The following is a 23,857-nucleotide window of genomic DNA, read 5'->3' as shown; positions in this document are numbered from 1 at the left end:
AGTCCCAACATATTGATGGAGTTATAAAGAAGGTAAGACAGTGGCTATACTCTATTAGGAGTTTGAATAGATTTGGCATGTCAACAAATACACTCAAAAACTTCTATAGTTGTACCATGGAAAGCATTCTGACAGGCTGCATCACTGTCTGGTATGGAGGGACTACTGCACAGGACTGAAAGAAGCTGCAGAAGGTTGTAAATCTAGTCAGCTCCATCTAGGGCACTAGCCTACAAAGTACTCAGGACATCTTTAGGGAGCGGTGTCTCAGAATGGCAGCGTCCATTATTAAGGACCTCCAGCACCCAGGGCATGCCCTTTTCTCACTGTTACCATTAGGTAGGAGGTACAGAAGCCTGAAGGCCCACACTCAGCGATTCAGGAACAGCTTCTTCCACTCTGCCATCTGATTCCTAAATGGACATTGAAGCTTTGGACACTATCTCACTTTTTTAAAAAATATACAGTATTTCTGTTTTTGCACATTTTAAAAAATCTATTTAATATACATAATTGATTTACTTGTTTAATATTATGTTTTATTTTATTATTATTGTTGTTATTATTTTTCTCTCATCTAGATTATGTATTGCATTGAACTACTGCTGCTAAGTTAACAAGTTTCACGTCACGTGCCAGAGTTAATAAACCTGTTTCTGCGCTACCAAGAGAAGATGTTACATTTCTAGTTGCAAGAGTGCAAAATACTTCTAATGTATCCATTTCTATGAATGTTATTCTTCACTAAGTCTTTGTCACAGCTGTTACAGAGATTTATGTGGAAAATTAAGTACTTCCAGGATTGTTCAATTTCAAATAACCAACATCTCCAGCATTTTCAAGTTTTAGATATTCAACATTCAATCCACATTCCTCTAGTGAATTTTTCTCGCCATTCTTTAGCTATTCATTCTTTCCTGCTATCTACTTATCACAGACATTTTTTTTTCTTCTCACTTCCGCTCTATCTTTGCCCTTCTGGGCATCTTAAAACTTTTTCATCTCTAGCTTTTCTAAATTTTAATGCAGGATCATTGATTGGAAATATTTCTTTCATTTCTTTTCTCAAGAATGTTGCGTGGTTTGCAACATTGGCACTTACTGTTTATTGTATATTTTACATATCTAGAATCTATAGCATCTAACATTTTTCTTGCAAAGGTCTTTACCTTGACAAGAAAAGGCATCTGAAAGATATCGCCCCCACTGATCAGAAAGAAATCTCTCCCACTGATCAGGTATCTTGATTACTTACTTTTGTGGGCTTGAAATGAATGGGTGGAAGGGAGAATGAGATACAAACGTTTTGATGTGCAGTCTTACCATAATTTGTGAGAATACAATCTTTTAATAGACAATAGCACAATCTCAAAGCGATGAGAACCATATGTAAATCTTGTAACACACACAAAATGCTGGAGAAACTCATATGGGGGTTTCAGTTAATATTCATGTCAGTTTATTTTTGTATAAAAAAAAGACCAAGCTTTTCCTGGTCTCTGCAATAGTTTGCTTACCAGCCTCTTGGGAGGTTGATTCACTATGAAAAATGGGATGTAATGGACTTCTGCCAGGCAAGATTGTTTCCCATTCAAGAGAACTTTCCCACAACTTGTTATTACATCTTGTCATCCTTTGATATTTTCTGGTTATGTGAATTGGGTTTTGTGTGGTCCTAATGGGCATTCAAGGAAATGTAGTCACTCTAGAGCAGGTTTACTCCCAGAATAGCACATTTACTGCAGGTATGTCTATTTTTCTTGTTTAAGTTAAAGTAAATTAGTCGAAATGTATAGTCTTCTGTTCACTTTAGTCATCTCAGGAAGTTATTTATTAGCTACTCCTTGTAATAAAAAATCTTTTATATTTATGATGAAGAATGAATTATCTTTAGAGGGATATTAGATAATCATTTTAAACTATTTTAAAGCATCTTGAAAAAGAATTTGGAGAGAAAAGAGATTGTAGACATTGGAAACTGGAACAACAAACAAGTTGCTGGAGGAACTCAAGTGGTTCATGCAGCATGAATGGAACAAAATGGTCAATCAGTATTTGAGGTTAGACCCTTTTATCCAAGTGCCTCCAGCAACTTGTTTGTTGCTTTATCTTTAAACAAGAAGCTTTTATATGGAACTATTTACTTCTAAGTACTTTAACCATTATGAGAACAAAAGAAAATGAATCTTTTGCTGGCTCTAGCACTTAGGATAAATTGCAATTTATTTCCTAGTCTGGGGAACTGTTAGGTTCAATATTGTGATACTTTTGGGTAATAAATCATTTGAGTTATTTGTCGAGTGGTCAGATCAAATTACAACAACAAACCCAAGCTGTGAGATGACATTAGCAGAAAAGAATTGGTTATCTTCAGCATGGTGTTTCAATGAGCAACATATCCAAGGAAACATACAGTTTCAGATTTCCTCAGTATGCAGCCCCCTTGGGAATCCCTAGTCTTTGTCACAGAATGTTTCTTCCTGTGAATTATTTTTTTAAATGTTTGCAGATGGTTTTAGCAGTTCAGTTTATTACAACATACTGTGAAACTCACATTTTCAGTGTTGATATTATTGCAGTCTTTTTCATACAATACAACCAATGGGAATATAACTGTTGCTAGATTCATTAACTAGGAATAAAGGGATAAAATTTGTATCCAATCTTAGTTTACCAACTATTTCAAGTCAATTTCCAAGAGGTTACCTCTTTCAATTCCAATGTAATTTCTGATTTCTCAAGTAAGTCATATAAATGAACCTGAAGACGTGTTTGCAGTGATCTTTAAATTTCGCAAGGGACTCCTTTCCTTTTAGTAAAATGAGCTTGGCCTGAGTTATGCTGACTGATAGCTGGCTGTTCCCTTTTGAACCGCCAGCTATTTACTAGTAAGAAGCTTCTGTGCACCCACTTTCAAACGCAGAGGACTAATATTTGCAGAAGTTCTGAGGCTTTGTGGATGGATTAACTATTAGACTACTAACAGTAATGCCCTAGTATACTGAAGGGATGGATAAAAGAACAATTGCATTTGTTTGAAAGGTGGGAGGGGTAATGTGGGGGTGGTTGGGGTGTGGGAGGTGTACTTTTTCTATATTGTTACTATTTCAAAATTGATTTATTTATAGTTTGATGTTTTAAAAAAAATATATTGAAATGCTTCAATAGACTTCAATGTTTTTGCCAATAGATATTTAACAATTCTAAATCTGCTTTTACAGCTGTCAAAGGTTATCAGAGCAGTCAAGATCCAAGTGCCTGAATGCTGCCCACCCTTTGGAGTCTATTCTGTCTTGCAGATGTTTGGTGGGAGATGGAGATAGTCTGTATTAGTTAGCCTGAAAAGGACATAAATTCTGTTTTGCTTATCACATAAAGTACATAATATAGGTGTCCCCCGCTTTTCGAACGTTCGCTTTACAAAACCTCACTGTTACAAAAGACCTACATTAGTTACCTGTTTTCGCTAACAGAAGGTGTTTTCACTGTTACGAGAAAAACCAGTGCGCGAAAAAAAGCAGCGCACACCCCGAGCAGCCGCTCTCCCCCAGATTTGGAAGATGAGTTCTAAGGTATCGGAAAAGCCTGAAAGAGCTCGTAAGGGTATTACACTTAGCGTAAAACTAGACATGATTAAGCGTTTCAATTGTGGTGAACGAAGAAAGGACAAAGTGAGTTTAGCTTGTGGAAGTTGAAGAAGATGATGTTGAAGAGGTTTTGGCATCCCATGACCAAGAATTGATAGATGAAGAGCTGATGCAATTGGAAGAGGAAAGGATAACAATCGAAACCGAATGCAGTAGTGAAGTTGTCCAGGAACTGAACGTGAAGCAACTGTGTGAGATTTTCGCTGCAATGATAAAGTACGACTTTAATTTTGAAAGGGTAAGTTGGTTTAGGGCATACTTGCAGGATGGTTTGACTGCTTACAAAGAAATGTATGACCTAAAAATGCACAAGGCTAATCAGTCAAGCAAGCCTTCCACATCAGCCGCAGCAGATGACGAACCTCGACCTTTGACATCGAGGCAGGCAGACTTAGAAGAAGATGACCTGCCTGCCCTGATGGACGATGAGATGACATCCCAGCATCCCGCCACCCCAACCCCCAGGCCCCGGACAGATACCGATTCACGGAGAATGCAGCGGTAGCCGGAAGGCACCCAGCATATCTTTAAGAAAAACGCAGAAACAAACAAGTTAATTAATTAGGTGCCGCCCGGCACGTAAATGTCGGCCCAGATCAGAGGCGATTGCCAATTGCGTGACCTCTGATCTGGGCTGACATTTACGTGCCGGGCGGCACCTAATTAATTAGCTTGTTTGTTTCAGCTTTTTTCTTAAAGATGTGCTGGGTGCGTCCCAGCTGCCGCTGGACCCCTGCATTCTCCGTGGATCGGTATCGGTTCACTGCCCGGAGGGTGGGGGCCACTGCACCACCCCAACCTCCGATGATTCAACCTAACACACCATCATCAGTGTGCTCGGCAAGCTGTCTTCCCGATTCCGGTAAGTGAAACTACACTGTACATACATTATTTCTATTTTATATCTGCTGTATATTTTTACGTGTTATTTGGTATGATTTGGCAGCTTCATAGCTTACAGGTTACTGGAGAGCACTTGCACCGTCTTTTTGCCGATAGCACTTGCGCCGTATTTCTGCCGAGAGCGCTTGCGTGAGATTTTCGCCGAGAGCAGTGCAGCAATGATTGTGGAGAAGTATTTCTACTTTATATAGGCTGTGTATTTATCATATCCATTCCTGCTTTTACTATATGTTACTGTTATTTTTATGTGTTATTTGGCATGATTTGGTAGGTTATTTTTGGGTCTGCGAACGCTCACAAATTTTTCCTATATAAATTAATGTAATTGCTTCTTCGCTTTACGACATTCCGGCTTACGAACTGTTTCATAGGAACGCTGTACCTTCGGATGGCAGGGGAAACCTGTATGTATAATGTGAGAGGCTGGCAGAAGTGATGGTTGTGGTGGAAAAGAAATATTGTAGCTACTGATTTTTTTTTTGCAACAGTACTTGAAAGGACTATAAGAAACAAAATTGGCATTGTTCAGAAAGTTAGAGTTAGATCAAAACTGCAAAGGTACAGTTCTTTCAGCCCAAAGAGTCTGTGCAGAAAGCCATACTGACTCCTCCTAATTAAGCTCTCTCTATCCAGATGCTGGTAGATCCTGTCCTTCAGAATTCCCTCCAGTAACTTCTGCATATGTGATGTCAGACTGAGACTAACCTGAGGTTCATTTGAACCAGAAAGAGGTCAATATCCTTGCAGGGAAATTTACTAGTGTTACATGGGAGCATTTAAACTAGATTGGCAGTGGTTGAGACTCTTGTTTTTGTCATCCTTGAACAATAGAACAATGTCAGACACCTTTCAGTCACTGGGAACATTACCAGGCTTATGGTGGATGAAGCAAATACTGTATCTCCACATGGGCTTCCACAGTTTCTCCTCTACCATTCCACAAAGTCTAAGGATGCACTTGATGAGACCCTGGATATTCACCTACCTTTCTGCACTGCAGGGATGCAGATACCTGCTATGAGTATAATCTGAAACATCGCCACTTGTTTGCCTTATCTCTTCAGCGACCATGATATTCTCGTTAGTAAACAATGAAGTGAAATATTTTTTAACAATCTCATCCACCTTTGTGCGGCCTGAGACATAGATGGCCAGGTTAATTTCTAAGGGGACTTACTCTCTCCCTAGCCACCATTTAACTTGTGAACTAGCTATCAAACCTTTAGGGATTTTCCTTAACCTTACCAGCCAGAGCCATCTCATGCCCTCTCTTTGCCCTCCTGATTCATTTCATGAAAATATTCTTAGTTTTCTTTTATATAGTCATTTATCCCAGACTTCCTAATCCCAAATGTATCTATCCTGGAATATTGAGCTGCTGGTCCTGGCATTTTTCTGTCATGGTACCAACATCCCAGTCTTCAGAACCAATCCATGTTATTGAGTTCACCCCTCTTACCTGTTGAAGCTTGTCCATTGAAGTAAATGCAGTTTAACTAGGTGGTACTTCATTGCCTTTACTAGCCTGATCACTAAACCTGATCTCTTTGGCTACTGCTTTATCTCGTGACTTGCTCTTGCTCAGAGACCCAGCCACTGCTAATCTAGTTTAAACCCTCCCATGTAACACTAGTAAATTTCCCAGCAAGGATATTGACCTCTTTCTGGTTCAAATGGAACCCACAGGCTGCAGGTATCCCAGAAGAGATATCAATGGCAGAAAACTTTTCTTTAGCGCAAAGGGGGATGAGAGGTAACTTTATACAGGGATACATGATGATAAGAGGTATAGATAGATTGGGCAGCCACTCTTTTTTTTTTCCCAGAGCAGCAATGGCTAATACTTGAGGGCATAAGTTTAAGCTGATTGGAGGAAAATATAAGGCGGGGGGGAGAAGTCAGAGGTAGGAGTTTCAGACAGAGAGTGATAAGTTCATGAAACATGCTTCCAGGGATAGTCGTGGTGGCAGATGCTTTAGAGACATTTGAGTCAGCACATGGATGAAAGAAAAATGGAAGACTCTGTGGGAAGGTAGGGTTCAATTGATCTTGGAGTAGTTTAAAAGATCAGCACAACATCATGAGCCAAAAGGTTTGTACTGTGCTGTACTGTTCCATGTTTTCAGTTCTAACCTTTTTTTTGTGATTAATTGTTACCAGCTGAACTAGAAACTGATTTATGGCACATATATGGGAAAGGTAAAAAAAAAAAATGAGACCGTCATAGTTATTCACATAGCAGATCCTTAGTGTAAATGATCTGTTTCATCTGTAGGTTATTAAAGAAAACCATTGGGAAAAATAGGGAGCCTTTCTTCACCCTTCTGGCTTGTGCTTAGTAGATAGTGGAGAAACTTTGAAGTGTCATACAGTACTATGCAAAAGACTGAGGCACATGAAAAAAATTCTGTAAAGTGAAGATATTTTAAAGAATAAATAGAAAAAATTGCTATAAAGATCGGTAAACAGTAGGAACCTAAATCAAATCAATATATTTGGTGTGACCACCCTTTGCCTTTGAAACTGCATCAGTTCTCTTAGGTGGAGTGTTGTGAAGTTATATAAGAAAGTCAGCTGGTAGGTTGTTCTAAACATATTGGAGAACTTACCACAGTTCTTCTGCGAACTTTGGCTCTCTCACTTGCTTCTGTCCCTCCAGGTAATCCTAAACAGCCTTGATGATGTTGAGATCAGGGCTCTGTGGAGGCCATACCATCTGAAACCACATAAAAAATTTAGGGCACCTAAGACTTTTGCACAGTACTGTAGATGACACACTCACTTCAGGATGTACATCCTTTGACCCGCACTTGTAGTCATAGTATTTATGTACCTGGCTGAGCAGAATTTCTGCTCAGTAATGACTCCCAGGATGTTAATGGTGAGGAAATTGTTAATGGAAATGCAAGAGAAAGTGGTAAGAATGTTGCTGCCACTGTTCAGCCAATACTTTGCTACATGCAGACACTTGCAGGGAAGTTGCAATTCAATTGAACCAATTGAATCAGTGAACATCCCCAATTCTGGCTGTAAAACAGAAGGAAAATTATTGATAAGCAATTGTGGATGGTAGTTTTAAGGACACTGTGCTGAGGAATTCTTGCAGTGATGTCTTGTGGCTTGGAAGATTGACCACTAATAACCACAAACATGTTGCTTTATGCGATATATCAGTTTAAAAAATGATAATGATCATAGTACATGCACACTTTAACTGGATAGGTGCAGTTCCTGTGGATATTTTAATAGGTTTCAATAGGTACATTTAGTGTCAGAAAAATGTATACAATATACATCCTGAAATTCTTTTTCTTCGCAAACATCTATGAAAACAGAGTTCTGCAAAGAATGAATAACAGTTAAATGTTAGAACTCCAAAGCCCCCCAACTCACCCCTCCCATGCACAGCAGCAGCAAAGTAATGACCCCCCATCCCCCACCAACATAAAAGCATCAGCCCCCCCCAATCGAGCACTCAAGTGTGCAGCAAAGCATCAATAAAGACACAGCCTTACAGTACCCCAAGGACTACTCATTCACCCAGCAATTCGACATACCACAGGGTCTCTCTCTCCCTAATAAGGGAAAAAGAGGTGTCGAGAAGGGAGACAACAAAAACAACTCACTGATTTACGGTGTTAAAAGTCTGTTGTGTCACTTTTTCCGAGCTCTGTGCCCAAAGAACTTGAGTCTCTGGGTACACAGCCAGCAGCCAGCTCGTTGCTTTTGATATTCCGTGTACTTCCATGGTACATCAGGCAGCGGTGGCACCAACCTCAAATCCGCCTGCCTCCAGAGCCATGAAGGTGCGCTAGTCTTCCAGGCTGCGTCGTTGGCATATCGAAAAGCAGCCGGCCGTGAAGCCCTGAGAGCTGGTCCCATTCCCGCAAAGAACTGAAGTCCAGGTCAGGGTCTTCAAAAGAACCTTGAAAAGGGGAAAAAAGGGATGTTAAAGATAGAAATAGAGCTGTTTCCGAAGATGCAAGCAAAAGAGTCGCTGTTAGGTGCCATCATCTTAAGCTCCACCCTCCATGCTCAAATGATGATTTCAAAGTGGAGAATGATCTTTGCTTTATGTGATCTTCTAGAGATGTGTGTGGTGAACAATGGAACAGTGACAATGCAGCTGATTTTGCTGAACTCTTGGAAGGATGGAGTCAGGCATGTGTGCATAGTTTTGTAATAATCCAGAAAAGATAGTTCAAACTGTGAAAGGTGGATTGCATGTGGTTGACACAGGATATGAAGCTGAAACAAAAGTTCCATGATTCTTATTTCACTACTGCAATGCACTACCTGCAATAAGAGGACAGATGTTTGCTAGATTCTGATGGGTAAAGTGTCAAACAACATTCACACTGTCACTGGCTGTTGCAAGCAGGAAAAGCAGAAGGTACAATGTGATATCAGATATTGTGGTCACAATTTTGATTTAAATGAGCTTGTGATAAAACCATTTTTTTGTTTGTTTCCTTCTTTGAAACAGCGTTTTACACAACTCAAGATGATACCATTCCATGAAGTTACAGTACCCTCAGTGGAGGAAATCTTCAGATGGAATGAAATTGTTATTGGGGATAGTTATTTTACAGTTTTATTGCTAGTATTGCATTTTGACTGTATGTTCTCTTTGCATTATTTCATGTACACTTCTATCCCAACTCAAAGGAAACAGATATGATAACCAAGGGACTTCTCAGGACATGTGGGAACTTTAGCCATTATTCTCTTAATTATCAGCCTCCTATGGATTTGGAGGTTTCTAACAACGAAATGTGCTTTTATTAACTGTTGAATTGTGATGGCTGAAAATCAAATTGGATATGTGAGCAATGAGAAATGCTAATGTACATTTATTGGAGAATCATTTACCAAGGGTTAGCCACAACATGTGTTTTCCTTTTGTAGCCAATGCTGGGTTCCCCTTTCATACTTTCTCACTTCCTTTCCTGAAGTTGGAAGTTGCTGATTACCCTGTGGATATATTCATGTGTTTTAATTTTGATGTAAGGAAGAAAGCTGATATCGGGAATATTTGACCTTTCCCTGAGCTGCCGTCCATATATATTGTTTTGTGACTGAGTGTGGAGCCGGTGGAGGATTTCTTCAAAGCCTGATCTGTTGAGCAGCAATTGGAGAAATCTTGCAAACATCTGAAATTTCCCAATGATGGTTTTTCCAAATTAATTCAGTGTTTATCTTATATAGTGAAATAATACAGAATGTGTCACAACATTGAGCTATGATTTATTTCCTAGAGTCCTGCAGAAAACAGAAGAACATTTGGCATTCACCTCCGTGTTCTTGGAGATTGGACAAGTAAGTCCAAAATTTACAATTAAATTCACTAATTTTAATGTTTATTTAGTCTTATCACTAGCCAAACTACACAACTTTGATTCATTCCTTCCTTTTTTCCTGGAATTCTCGGCAGTAAAATTAATGCTAAATCATTTCCGTTTCTCTTAGAGAAAGTTGGAGTGAGTAAAGTTGGAGAATTTCAGGTTAAAGACAGAATGCTGCAATGTGCCCAGTAAGAAGATGAAGTGTTGTTCCTCAAACTTGTGTTGGAGTTAGTTGCACCATCATATCTAGCCCTTACGTAGTCTGAGTTAAAATAACTCTTTCTTTTTGATTGTATTAAAACTGGCCCTTTCTGTAATCATTCACTTACGATCTTTGGTTTAGTGCTTTTTCCATTAATATAATCTGGCCTGCTGGGCTACACGAAAGATAATACTCTGTTAATTAATTAGGTCTCACCCAATCAGAAATGCACCTCTTTTCTTATCACCCCCTCTCCCACTTCTCTCTTGCTGAAAATTAAATTGCTTCCACTCGTTCCCAGTTCTGATGAATATTCTTGGACTAGAGAGGCTATTGGGATTTCTTTCCATAGATATTGCCTGCCTTGCTGAGTGCTTTAATTTCAGATTTCCAACATCAGTGTGATCTTGACTTTCATTTACTGTGGACAGAAGATATCAAATAACTAATTTTCCAAAAGTATCTGTTAATAGATGAGCAATTGTATGTTGACTATATTTTGTCAGCTGAACATTGTGGGCATGCTTTGTTGGTGCCAGAATGTATTACGACAATTGCGGGCGGCCCCAGCACATCCTGATTATTAATGCAAACAATGCATTTCACTGTATATTTTAATGTACACATGATTAATAAGCAAATCTAATCTAGTAGTTTCTTAAAGTAAAAAAATTTAATTTGCAAAAGGATATGCAAAAGGCAAGATGAAATGGGCGCTAAGCAGTGGGCTGCATGGATTGTCTATATGCTTAATTCTACATCATTTCATTCAAAATTTAAGGTATGTAAAAAGTAAGTTCCTGCAGTTAAATATTTTTCAATAGTTTCAATAATATATTCTTGTGTGATTGAAGCTTTTGACACTTGAAATTACCCACTTGAATAATTATTGCTATGCAGTTTACCCTGTCCCCATACATTCCAACTGTGATGGATTCCGGATGATTTGGACACATTGGGACAAGTACATTTTGGTCCAATTAAGAGGAAGCCCCAATTAGTTGAAGTTTCATGGAAATAGTAAAAAAGCTATAAAAAAGACAAACTACCATTCAAGTGAGTAACAAATTATGCATTTAAAGGAAATCTAGAACAAATTACAACACTACAAATATTGCTACAATACTTTAAACTCGGTATTAGTTCCAAATAATTATCACCAGAAGAATCTATCCAATGTACACTGCTGCGTTCTTTTGACTGGCTATAAATGAACAAAATCAGTGCAAACTTCTAGTGCTGATAATGGGGCTGCCTTCATTTAATGCTTTCTATGATTGCATCCTCTAAATCTTCATTTGTGTTGTAACATTCAAGATGATTGTCAAACCTTCAAATTCATCATAATTTCTAACTAGTTGAAGTAGTGCAATCATTTTATTTTTACTCCAGTGTGTTTCTGGCATTTCAAACCCTGAATGCTTGAAACCACAGTGAGCAAAACGGTTCAGGAATTGTCTTACTGCTTATTTCTCACCACCAATCAGTGACAAAAATCATTGCATTTTGAACACAAGTACACACATATGGCACTATTTTAAAAGCTGTCTGCTCGAAGCACGGTGTAGTGTCTAATGGCCACACAAGTGCACGTGACTGACACCAATTGGAAACTCTCCTGACCCAAATAAGCAGCATAGTTTTCCAAACAAACAAAGGGAATCCCAGTTATTTTCTTGATTAGTTTTTGTTCTTTAAGAGTTATCCCAAATAAATGGCTGTCCTGATTGGACTGAAGGTCCAATTAACAAGAATCCAGTGTATTTATGTCACTGGATAATGGAATGGTGGGCTGGTAACCACTGAACTGGAAAACTCAACAGGTTAACCCGGATGGATAGTTGCTGCGAACATATTAACAAGGTGCAGCTGATTTCCTTTGCCTTTCTGTACAGTCCATCAAACCTAGTTTTATATGCAAGTTATTTTCGTACTTGCTTTTTGAGCGGAAAGTAAGTAAGTATCTGTTCTAGGGATGACAATGGTATCAACTGTGTCATATTTGAATTCACACAGTATTTTATTCAAAAGAACCCAGATATTTCATTAATGCCATGCTTTTCAGCAACTGGCTAATGACTGAAAAACAAAATATTGCCAGAAACCCATGAAGGAAAATGGAACTTTGTTGATAGACTTTACATACATGGAAGAATGAAGGGAAATTATTGATTGCTGTGCATTATATTGCAATAAATTAGTTCAGTTATCAGGAACAATAACACAGATGTAATGAAATGTTATGGATTTTTAAAAATTTTTTTTTGCAGAAAGATTTAGAGAACTGCTGCTGTCTGAAACAAATATGGATGCAGAGATCCTACCCATTCTGCAACAGAGAAATTACCCAAAGTAAGTCTGTGTAAATGTTATTCTTTCTTTATCACTAAAGATAATCTTGTTTTTAATCATTTTCATATTATGCATGCTTATTAAATGACAGATAAATCTAACCCTTCCCTTATTTCATTTCATCCATGTGCCTATCTAAAAGTCTCTTAATTGTTTCTAATATATCTGCCTCTACCACTGCCCTGGCTGTGCATTCCTGCACTATCAGACTGTAAAAGAACCCACCTCTGACATCCCCCTATATTTTCCTCCAATCACCTTAAAATTATACCGTCTTTTATCAGCTATTGCCACCCTGGGAAAAAAGGCATTGGCTATCCACTCTTTCGTTTTACCATCTTGTACCTCTTATATTCTTATACATTTCTATCAAGTCACCTTTTATTGTCCCTCACTCCAAAGAAAAAAAACAAGTTTGCTGAACTTTTCTGCATACTGTCTAATCCAGGCAGCATCCTGGTAAATATCCTCTGCACCCTCTCTGAAGTTTTCTCAAACTTCACACGTTTCTGGATTGAACACCAGTTGCCACTTCTGAGCCCAGCTCTGTATCCTGTCAATATCCCATTGTAACTTATGACAACCCTCTACACTATCCACAACACCATCAGTCTTTGTATCATCTGCAAACCTACCAACCCACCCTTCCACTTCCTCATGTATAAAAGTCAAGAAGAGCAGGAGCACCAGAACAAAGCCCTGTGAAACACCACTAGTTTCTGATCCCCAGGCAGAATACACTCCATCTACTAACAGCCTCTGCCTTCTGTGGGCAAGCCAAATCTAAATCCATGTAGTTAAGTTTCCCTGGATCGCATGCCTTTTGACTCTCTGAATTATCCTGCCATGAGGAGCCTTGTCGAATGCCTTACGAAAATCCAGATACACTGCATCCACAACTCTGCCTTCATCAAATGTTTTGTTACTTCCTCAAATAAGTCAATCAGGCTCATGTGGCATAACCTGTTCCTCACAAACTCATGATTACTATTCCTAGATACTTCAGGAACTGCTACCATTTCCCACTAAAGCTAGCCTATCGTAATTGATTATATTCTGGATCTTTTCATGTAATGTTAGTTGGAGTTTCAATCAAGTTAAATAATTATTGTAAAAACAAACTATGTGCATTTCTGTAGTCGGTAGTGAGGTAATGTTCATGAGTTTAATGTCCATTCAGAAATTGGATGACAGAGGGGAAGAATCTATTCAGGAATCGTTGAGTGTGTTCCTTCAAGATCCTTATCTTCTTCCCGATGGTGACAAGGCATGACCTGGCTGATGGGTCGTCCACAAAGGGCATGACAAATAATTTGTATCTTCTGAAAAATATCCAGGTTCTTTGGTGGCCTGTACTTCACCCTGTTCAGCACCTTAACTAAATCAGATTGTTTTACATAATGAATAACCTGTCTGATATTGCTCTATTATTAACATTAACTGGGTTGAGCAGGGCATGGAAAACATAATAAGTACTTGAACAGAGTTTGATTTCTTGTTGGCCATAGATCAATTCTGGATCATGTTTTAATTCAATATCTGTGTGAAAGAAAATGTTCTTCTTTTATTCTTTCACCTGAAGAATAGGCAGGTAGAGTTTAACATTCACCTGAAAGAACATAATGTTGGCAATGTCATTTACAGGTGCAGGTAGGTTGGGTTTCCAAAACTATTTTTCAGTATGTATCATCATCATCATCAGGTGCCATGCCCAGTTTGAGCTTTGACTGCCATGGCCCACACACTCCTGTTTCAGGTCAAGTGGATCAATTCATTGGTATTCATTTCCAGTTTTCTGGCTGCTGTCTCCATCATCATTTGTCTTTGCCTTCCTCTTGCTTTCTTCCCTTCAATCTTTCCCATAATTACCGTGCATTCTAACTTCTCCTTCCTAATCACATGTCCAATGAAGTTACGTTGCCTTTTCATGATCTCATACATTATTTCTCTTTTTGTGCTTGCTCTGTTCATGACATCCTCGTTAGATACTCGTTTCCTCCATGATATTCTTTGCATCCTTCTCAAAAACCACATCTCTGCTGCTTCGATTTGTTTCCTCATGTTACTAGATACTGTCCGACATTCTGAGCCATGTAACATAACTGGATAAACGTAACATTTCAGTACTCTGAAGCGCGTTGTCATGCGTAGTTTATTGGTCAGTATACTCTTCATTCTCGTAAAGGTGTCTTTTGCCATCCCTATTCTTCTTTTGATGTCAATATGTATAAGTAATAAATTCTAAGTATGTGTGGTCTGGCCAAAATATTTCTTATTGGTTATTTTCTCCAGATTCCAGCTTCTGTAGTCTCTTGTGTCTCTCGTTTGCTTTAATTCCAGTAAGTTTGTTTCATGCAACACACATCAAAGTTGCTGGTGAACGCAGCAGACCAGGCAGCATCTCTAGGAAGAGGTACAGTCGACATTTCGATCCGAGACCCTTTGTCAGGACTAAATGAAGGAAGAGATAGTAAGAGATTTGAAAGTGGGAGGGGGAGAGGGAGATCCAAAATGATTGGAGAAGACAGGAGGGGGAGCGATGGAGCCAAGAGCTGGACAGCTGATTGGCAAAAGGGATATGAGAGGATCATGGGACAGGAAGCCTAGGGAGAAAGAAAAGGGGGAGGGGGGGAAACCCAGAGGATGGGCAAGGGGTAGTCCCTCTTGCTATACCCCTTGCCCATCCTCTTGGGTTTTCCCCCCCCTCTCCCTTATCACCTCAGTTTGTGATAGGAAGGATATGTAGGTAATTTTTGAAATGGTACAAATATTCTGTCATTTATGCTGAAATTCTGTGTGCTCCCAGAGAATGGACTCAAAATATTCAGTGCCAAGCTGAGAGCTCCTTCTCGACTTTGAACAGACACGGTTCATGAATTCCCAAAGGTCAGTAGGGACATTGAACTTTTGAAAAATACTTTGATGACATCTTCCCATCATTTCTTTATCATCTTTTATAGAGTTGTATCTTGGGAGTCTGATGTGAGGTATGTAAATGAAGTGACCTTAGCAAAGGAGTCAACCAAGTGTGTTAAGAGCTCTATGGTGTCAATGTAGGCCTGTGAGAGGATGCTAACTTTCCTTCCAGTGGATTTGGAGGATTTTACAGAGGCAGCATTGGTGTGTGTTCTCTGCTACATTGACGACTGTATTGGTGCGGTTTCCTGCACCCATAATGAGCTTGTGAATTTCATCAGCTTTGCCTCCAACTTCCACCCTGCCCTTAGAGTTACTTGTCCATCTCTGGCACTCTCTTCTCTTTCTCGATCTCTCAGTCTCCATCTCTGGAGACAGACTATCTAGTGATACATTTTACGAACCTACTGACACTGCTACATTTACTATACTTCTTCTCATCCTGTCATTTGTAAAATTTCTGTTCCCTTCTCTCAGTTCTTCCATCTTTGGCTCATCTGTTCTTAGGATGAGGCTCTTCATTCCAGAACATCTAAGATGTCCTCTGTTATAACAGGGATAGATTTCCCTTTGTTCTTACCTACCATCACAGGAGCCTCAACATCCACCACACCATTCTCCAAATCTTCTGCCATTTTCAATAGGATCTTGCCAGTGAGCACATCGTTTGCTCCCACCCCATCCTCCATGTATCTCTACTCTCTACATAACCCCCTTGTCCATCCATTCCCTCCTGACTGATCGCTGTCCTGGCATTTGCCCTGCAAACATGACAAGTGCTATACCTGCCCCTACACCTCCTCCCTCACCAGCAATCAGGGCCCCAGACAGTCCTTCCAGATGAGGCCACACACCACTTCAGTTTGATTTCCTGTTCCCATTCTGACATGTTGGTCCATTGCCTCCGCTACTGCAACAATGAGGCTAAACTCAGGTTGCAGAAGCAACACTTCTTAAATGGTCTGGGTAGCCTCCAACCTGATGGCATTGACATCAATTTCTCCAACTACCTCTAATTACTCCCCTTCCTATTTTCTTTCTGTCTACTCCCATTCTAGTTCCCCTCTCACCCCTTCTCCTCCTCACCTCCTTTGGGTTTCCCTCTTCCTTCCTTTTCTTTCATGGTCCACTATCCTGTCTTTCATTAAATTTCATCTTCTCCAGCCCTTTACCTCTTCTGTCAATAACCTCTCATCTTCTAATTCCATCCTCACTCCCCCACCCACCTACCCCCTTGCCTGATGTCACAAGATGGTGGCACGCTGGCTCCATTTAATGGTGAAATTTCTTATCCTGTTTGTCTTTTCTATGACTGAAAACACTGCTGTTCATAAGGAACACAAGATCTGCAAGTCTTTGTCACTAGCAAGTGGAACAACAAAGGGGCTGTGCAGGTACTGACAAACACGAGGAGCAGGTCCGTGCTCCGTGCCGCAGTCTTCTGCAGCAGTGTGCTGAAACGCAGAAGCGTAATAAGCGTGCCAGTATTCAAGTGAGATCTAAAGCAGATTGCTGCAGGCCCATGCTCCCAATGATTCTACTTGCTAATGTCTGATCACCAGAGAATAAGATGAATTACCTGCATCTGCTCCTCAACCAGTGGAAGATGAAAGATTCATCCTGACAAAAACATGACTCCAGGACACCTTTCTAGACTTGGCCGACCAGCTAGAAGGCCTAACCTCCCTTCAGGCAGATGGAAATGCTGTGATTTCAGGCAAGAGCCATGGAGTAGGTTTGTGTGTCTACATTAATAAGGACAGGTGTGTAAATGCCTCAGTAGTACTGGCCTACTGCTCACTGCAGATAGCATCGTTGAGGGCAAAGTGCAAGCCGTTCTATTTACTGAGGGAGTTAACTGCCATTGTGATTATTGAAGTTTACAGCCTACCACACCCTCCCTCCCCCCACTCCCATCCTATTGCTGCAGGAGCTCTACAGCGTCATCTGCTGTCTTGAAGCCACTCACCCGATGGTGTCTTCCTTGTTACTGGTGACTTCAATCATGCTAACAGCTTGTCAACTTCTCAACCAGAGGAGAGAAGGCCTGGTTATACTAATGTTCGTGGAGCCTAGAAGGCCACCTCCCACCCTCACCTTGGATATTCAGATCACATATCCACTTTGCTAATCCCTGCATACAGACTATTGGTTAAATGAATCAAACCAGTTTACAGGGAAAGCAAGACCTCAGTGCTGCAGAACTGCTTTGAAAGCACAAACTACAGCACATTCATGGAGATGGCTACCTACGATCATCACGTCAACATTGATGAATGTGCAGGATGGATGACTGGCTACATAGGAAACTGAATTGAGGACGTTACTGTAATTAAACACAACACTGCCAGTGCAAGCCAGAAACCATGGCTGGCCGACTGCAGAGGTTGGTGCACTGCTTTGGGATTGAAGCTTTCAGAACAGAGGACAGGATGACTCTTCAGGTGAGGAAGAACCACGCTCTCCTGTGCCATCAGGGTGGAAAATCATGAGAACGCACAGCAAATCCACAGGCATCCTTTGACCCCAGGGACAGATGGCCTATGTGCAGGATATACAAATCTTAACTGATTTGAAGTCCATACTGCACGTCAACAACAACAATGCCTCCGTTCCTGATAGGCTGAGTGCCATTGAATGATATGACATCTAGGAAAGCCCCCTCTCCTCCTGAGGAATGGGCACGCTGTCTGACCGCAGCTCAGATGAGGAGGCTATTAACTAGGGTAAATGCTGCAAAGCTACATGTCTGTGCAGGTGCTGAGGGTGTGCAGCCCAGCTAACAGAGGTCTTAACGGACGTCCTTAATATCATCCTGAAGAAGTCCAATGTCCTGCAAGCCTCAAGGCGGCCACCATCATTCTGGTGCTCAAGAGAGCTACCGTAACTGATCTGAATGATTACCACCCAGTGGCTCTGACTTCAACAATCACGAAGTGCTTCGAACGGCGGGTAGTGGATCATATAGCATCTCATCTTCCAGCTACATTGGACTCTTTCCAGTTCAGTTACCGATCACACTGGTTCACAGATTGTACCATAGCCTTGAATGCACGGCCAGATTCAACTCTAACCATATCATCAAGTGCACTGATGATACTACAGTGGTTGGCCTCATCAGCAACAATGATGAGTTTGAATACAGTGAGGAGGTGGAGTGTCTTGTCAAATGGTGCGAGAGCAACAACCTGAGTCTCAATGTTGTCAAGGCAAAAGAGATGACTATGGAAGACACAGGTCAACCACCCTCCATTGCACATCAATGGTTCTGCTGTGGGGAGAGTGAAGAACACAAACTGCCTTCATGTGCACAGAATGTACGATCTAACCTGGTTCCACAACATCCCCTCACTAATCAAGAAGGCACAGCAACATCTGCGCTTCCCGAGGAGACTGAGGTGTACAAGACTCTCTGACTTTGTACAGGAGCACCATTGAAAGTGTCCTGTCTGGCTGCATCATTGTGTGGTGTGGAAGATGCAAGGCATCAGACTGCAAAAGACCCTGCAGAGGACAGTAAAAATCTTCTTCCCTCATTCAGTACTTAATTACTGTCCATTACAATGCTGGTGTTCAGGGCAGCAATAAAGGCCCTTCATCTCTGGCAGTGTAATCTAATCAATAGCTTCCCCTCAGTTTTTATTACTGTCTGTCTTGTAAGTCCTAGGTGGAGTCTCAGGAATACCGTAGCACTTAGCTGTTCAGTAGAACGATTCTTCATTGCTGTCTCTGTAATAATTTTATTTTACCAGTTAGGATCGGTAGCTTTGAGCTGAGCCCCCAAACCTGGAGGACTGGTGGACCACTCTTGTGTGGCCTCTACTTTTTTGACCTTTTTGGCGTGGGTGACCCTAGCAAGAGCCAAAGCACGAAGCCCTGACTCCAGCCAACATAGTTCTCTATTGAGACACCCAAACCTCCAGACCATGATAAGGTCAAGGCCCTCATTAAGGTACTTCCCTCATGCCATGAAACTTTTGAAAACCCTGCCACCACCGAGGTCTTGTCACTAGGACAGCAAGCTATTAACTGTTTTCCTGTGCTGCATGCTACATGCATTTTGAATTATATTTATCAACTTATTTATGGTAATATTTTGGTTCATGTGTATGATATGTTTTGTGGGTGCACTGTGGTGCCGAGGGACATTGTTTAATTTGGTTGTATATGTGAACAGTCAGATGACAATAAAACTATCACCTGCCAGCTTGTACTCGCCCTCCAGCCCCCTCCTTATTTTGGTCCTTATTTTGACTTCTGCTTCCCCTGACCTCCTTTCTGGTTCTAATGAAGGATCTTGGCCTGAAATATCAATTGTTTATTCCCCTCCTTAGATGGAGCCTGATTTGCTGAGTTCCTTCAGCATTTTGTGCTTGTGTTACTAGTGCCTGATGTAAGTAATCCAAAAGGCAGGGATTCCTTTGCCAATAGATATTGATTTGTCCTGCTTTAGTTGGCGCGTGGCTAAGTGGTTAAGATGTTCATCTAGTGATTTGAAGGTCGCTAGTTCGAGCCTTGACCTTGAGCAAGGCACTTAAGCACACATTGCTCTGCGACAACTCTGGTGCCAAGCTTTATGGGTCCTAATGTCCTTCCTTTGGACAACATCAGTGGCATGGAGAGGGGAGATTTGCAGCATGGGCAACTGCTGGTCTTCCATACAACCTTGCCCAGGCCTGCGCCCTGGAAACCTTCCAAGGCGCAAATCCATGGTCTCATGAGACTAATGGATGCCTATATGAAAAAAAATGTCCTGCTTTGAGGTTTTTATTTTCAATGTCCATTTCCTTAGTTGGCTAGAGGAATCAAGGTGATGGTGACCTTTATCTTGAATGCCAACATTGCTATGATTAGAATCTTGAGATGGGGAAAGCAGTTCACAGTTTCCAGGGCCTGCATGTGAACCTTTATTGTGGATTAGTAGTGGAGTGTAAGGCTTTTGTGAACAAACTGACAGTGGCTTCGAATTTGGCTTTTGAATATATGTGGTTTCACATGCTGAATATGTCTAACAATTACTAAGGTTGAGATAATCTTGTTGCTTTGTTGAAGGTGATTTTACAGGTGGCTGGGCAGCTTACCATTAGTCACATTGATCAGTAACGCTGCACTGCAAACATTGATGAGATGCAGCATTGCAGCGGTAAAGGTTGAAAATAGTGATAAAGCTATGATGCCCCCTTGAATGATCTCAGTCTGCACTGGGATAAGTCTTTTGAGGAACCTTTAATTATAGCCATGGCTTACATACTGTTGTGAAGCAAATGAAAGATGGAGATAATTGCTGTGGGCATTCAAATTTTAGGAGGGTGCTTTACAGTCCCTCGCTCGTCAAAATGGAAGATTTAAGTGAGATAGGAAAGGGTTTATTGTGGTGGTTGATGCTGCTTGCTGCATTGATCTTGAATTTGTTACATGGTGAATTTCCTATCTACAGTGCCTCTAGATGGAAGGAATCCACACTAAATTATGTGTAGTAGCTATTTGGCCAGTGGGAGCAAGTGGTGAACGACTTTCCCTGTGACAGACAGCAGAGATTTACAAAACTGAATTTTGAAGTTACTCCTGGTTACAGCATATCTGAGATCCTTTAGTATATTGTGCTTTCCCAGAAGTGGAGGATGTGCTTGTGGGATTCATGGCTGAAGATGTTCTCCCTCAAGTTTTAGGACTAGTTTTAGGTATACCAGGTACTCGAGAGAGCTTGTTTATTCAATTGAGATGTAGTCCATTCACGATGTTTCTGCTGATGCGTGATGGCATATTATCAATATAAATGCATACTCCCCAACATTGGAAGCTGCATATGAGACCAAAGTGGACCTTGGAGTTGGGTCTGTATCCCAGAGGGAGACAATCTGATTCCCCCAAGGAAATTTCAATGCAAAAGTGGGATAAGACACAGTTCTCTAGCCAGATGTGATCAGCAAGGAGGGAGAATGGAAGATTAAGAGTCATTCTGGTAATAATCAGACACATCAGTAACACATACAAAATGCTGGAGGAACTCAGCAGGTAAGACAGCTTCTATGGAAATGCATAAACAGTCAATAAGACCTGAAAAGGAAGGGGGAAGAAGACAGAATAAGAAAGTGCCGGGAGGAGGAGGAGTGCGAGCTAGAATATGATAGGTGAAGCCGGGTAGGCGGAGGAAGGGGATGATGTTAAAAAGCTGGGAGGTGATAAGTGCAAAAAAGGCTGGAGAAGAAGAAGTCTTAGAGGAGAGGAGAGTGGACTGTGGGAGAAAGGGAAGGAGGAGGGGCACCGGGGGAGGCAAAAGGCAGGTGTGAAGAAGAAATGAGATAAGAGGGGAGCCAGAGTGTGGAATTGAAGAAGAGGGAAGGGGGAAGGGTAAGTAACAGGAAGTTAGAGAAATCAATGATCATGCAATTGGAGGCTACCCAGATGGAGTAGCCTTTAATCCTGAGAGTGGCCTCATCATAGCAGTAGAGGGGGCCTTGGACCAACATGTTGGAATGGGAATGGAGATTGGAGTTAAAATGATGGTCTACTGGGAAATCTTGCTTTTTGTGGATAGAGCTTTAAAGTTGGGTGTCACCAATGTAGAGGAGACCATACTGGGAGCACTGAATACAATAGATAACTCAGCAGATTTGCGGGGTAATTGTTGGCTCACATGGAAGGGCTGTTTGGGCTGAGAATGGAGGTGAGAGAGGAAGAGAATGGGCAGAAGTAGTGTTGCTTGGTTCACTCCCTTCCCACCTACATCCGCAATATTTCACATGCGCTCAATCTCCTCAATAAATATAAATTCCCTGACCATGGATGTCCAGTTCCTAAACACTCCTGTGCTCCATTTAAGAAAGCCTTATAGCTCTCTGCTTCTTTCTCAACACCAGATCCGACCATTTCCTCTTCACCACTATTCTCTTCTGTCTTGCAGAACTGGTCCTCACACTCAACAATTTCTCTTTTGGCTCCTTCCACTTTCTCCAAACCCAAGGGGTAGCTATGGGCACGCACTTGGGCCCCAGCTATGCCTGCCTTTTCATTGGCTATGTGGAACAGTCTTTTTTTCCAAGCTTTCACTGGCAATGCTCCCCAATTCTTCCTGCGCTACATTGATGACTACATTGGTGCTGCTTCATGCAGCCATGCTGAGCTCGTCACTTTCATCAGATTTGTTTCCAACTTCCTCCCTGCCCTTACATTCACTTGGTCCATTTCTGATACTTTTCTCCTCTTTCTCGATCTCTCTGTCTCCATCTCTGGGGACAAACTATCTATCAATACTTTTTTTATAAACCCATCATGATTATACCTCTTCACTCTCTGTCTCCTGTAAAAAAAAAAAATGCCATTCCCTTTTCTCAATTCCTTCGTCTCTGCTGCATGTGTCCCCAGAATGAAGCTTTTATTTCCAGAGCGTCAGAGATGTCCTCCTCCTTCAAAGAACAAGGTTTCCCTTCCTCCAACACTGATGCTGCCCTCACTTGCATCTCCACCATTTGCTGGACATCCGCCCTCACCCTATCTTCCCACCATCTTAACAGGGACAGAGTTCCTACCACCCCATGAGCCCCTTCTTTCAGCATATCATTCTCTGCAACTTCAATGGGATCCTATCAACAAAAGACATTATCTCGCGCCCCCCCCCCAAACTTTCTGCTTACTGCAGGGATCGCTCCATTTACTTGTCCGTTTGTCTTTTTCCATTAATCTCCCTCTTATCCCTACAAGTAGAAGAAATGCTACACCTAACAAATCACCTCTTGCCTCATTTCCATTCAGGCCCCAAATAATCCTTCTAGATGAGGCAACTCTTCACCTGTGAATGTGTTGGGGTGCTCTTGATGCAGTCTCCTATACATTGGTGAGACCTGACGTAGATTGGGGCCTGCTTTGTCAAGCACCTTCTTTCCTTCTGCAAAAGCAGAATATCCTGGTAGCCAGCTATTTTAATTTCAATCCCCATTCATATTCTGACATGTCAATCCATAACCTCCTCTACTGCCACGATGAGGCCACTCTCAGGTTGGAAGGCTAACACTTCTTATGCTGTCTGGGTAGCCTCCAACCTGATGCCATGATCAGTGATTTCTCTAACTTCTGGTAATTTTTCCCCATTCCCCAATCCAGCTCTCCTCTTACCTCTTCTTCTCACCTGCATATCACCTCCTAGTGCTTTTCCTCACCTTCCCTTTCTCCCATGATCCACTCTCCTCTATCAGATTCCTTCTTCTCTTGCCCTTTACCTTTTATACCTATCACATCCCAGCTTCTTTCTTCATTCCCCTCCCCCACCTCTTGTCTCCAACTATTGCTTTCCCCTCCCCCTACCTTCATGTACTGCCTTTCTCCCCCTTCTTTTCCAATCCTGATGAAGGGTTTTGGCCCGCAACACCGACTGTTTATTCATTTCCATACATACTGCCTGATCTGCTGAGTTCATCCAGAACTTTGTCTTTGTTATTTCTAATCTGGTCTATTACCTGCATTAGTTGGCCTCAATGCACCGACATTAACAGAAA

At 41.3% G+C, this 23,857-nt stretch overlaps 1 protein-coding gene and 1 long non-coding RNA gene across 4 annotated transcripts in view; both read left to right on the top strand.

The window, feature by feature from the left end:
- LOC140200275 (NADPH oxidase 4) overlaps positions 1-23,857 on the top strand; it is a 148,545-nt gene that overhangs the window by 86,904 nt on the left and 37,784 nt on the right. For all 3 annotated transcript variants that reach the window (XM_072263364.1, XM_072263365.1, XM_072263363.1), the window contains 2 exons: positions 9,809-9,869; positions 12,368-12,449. In XM_072263364.1, coding sequence (XP_072119465.1) covers positions 9,809-9,869; positions 12,368-12,449 — 143 coding nt within the window. The remainder of the gene's footprint in view (positions 1-9,808; positions 9,870-12,367; positions 12,450-23,857) is intronic.
- On the top strand, positions 526-3,294 carry LOC140200277 (uncharacterized). Its single transcript, XR_011886586.1, has 3 exons — positions 526-715; positions 1,184-1,238; positions 3,222-3,294. It is a non-coding gene; the product is annotated as an uncharacterized lncRNA (long non-coding RNA).

The sequence above is a fragment of the Mobula birostris genome, chromosome 7 (genome assembly GCF_030028105.1).
Source record: "Mobula birostris isolate sMobBir1 chromosome 7, sMobBir1.hap1, whole genome shotgun sequence".
NCBI classification, from domain to species: domain Eukaryota; kingdom Metazoa; phylum Chordata; class Chondrichthyes; order Myliobatiformes; family Myliobatidae; genus Mobula; species Mobula birostris.
Note: the sequence above shows the minus strand (reverse complement) of the source record. Positions and strands in the feature narration are given on the sequence as shown.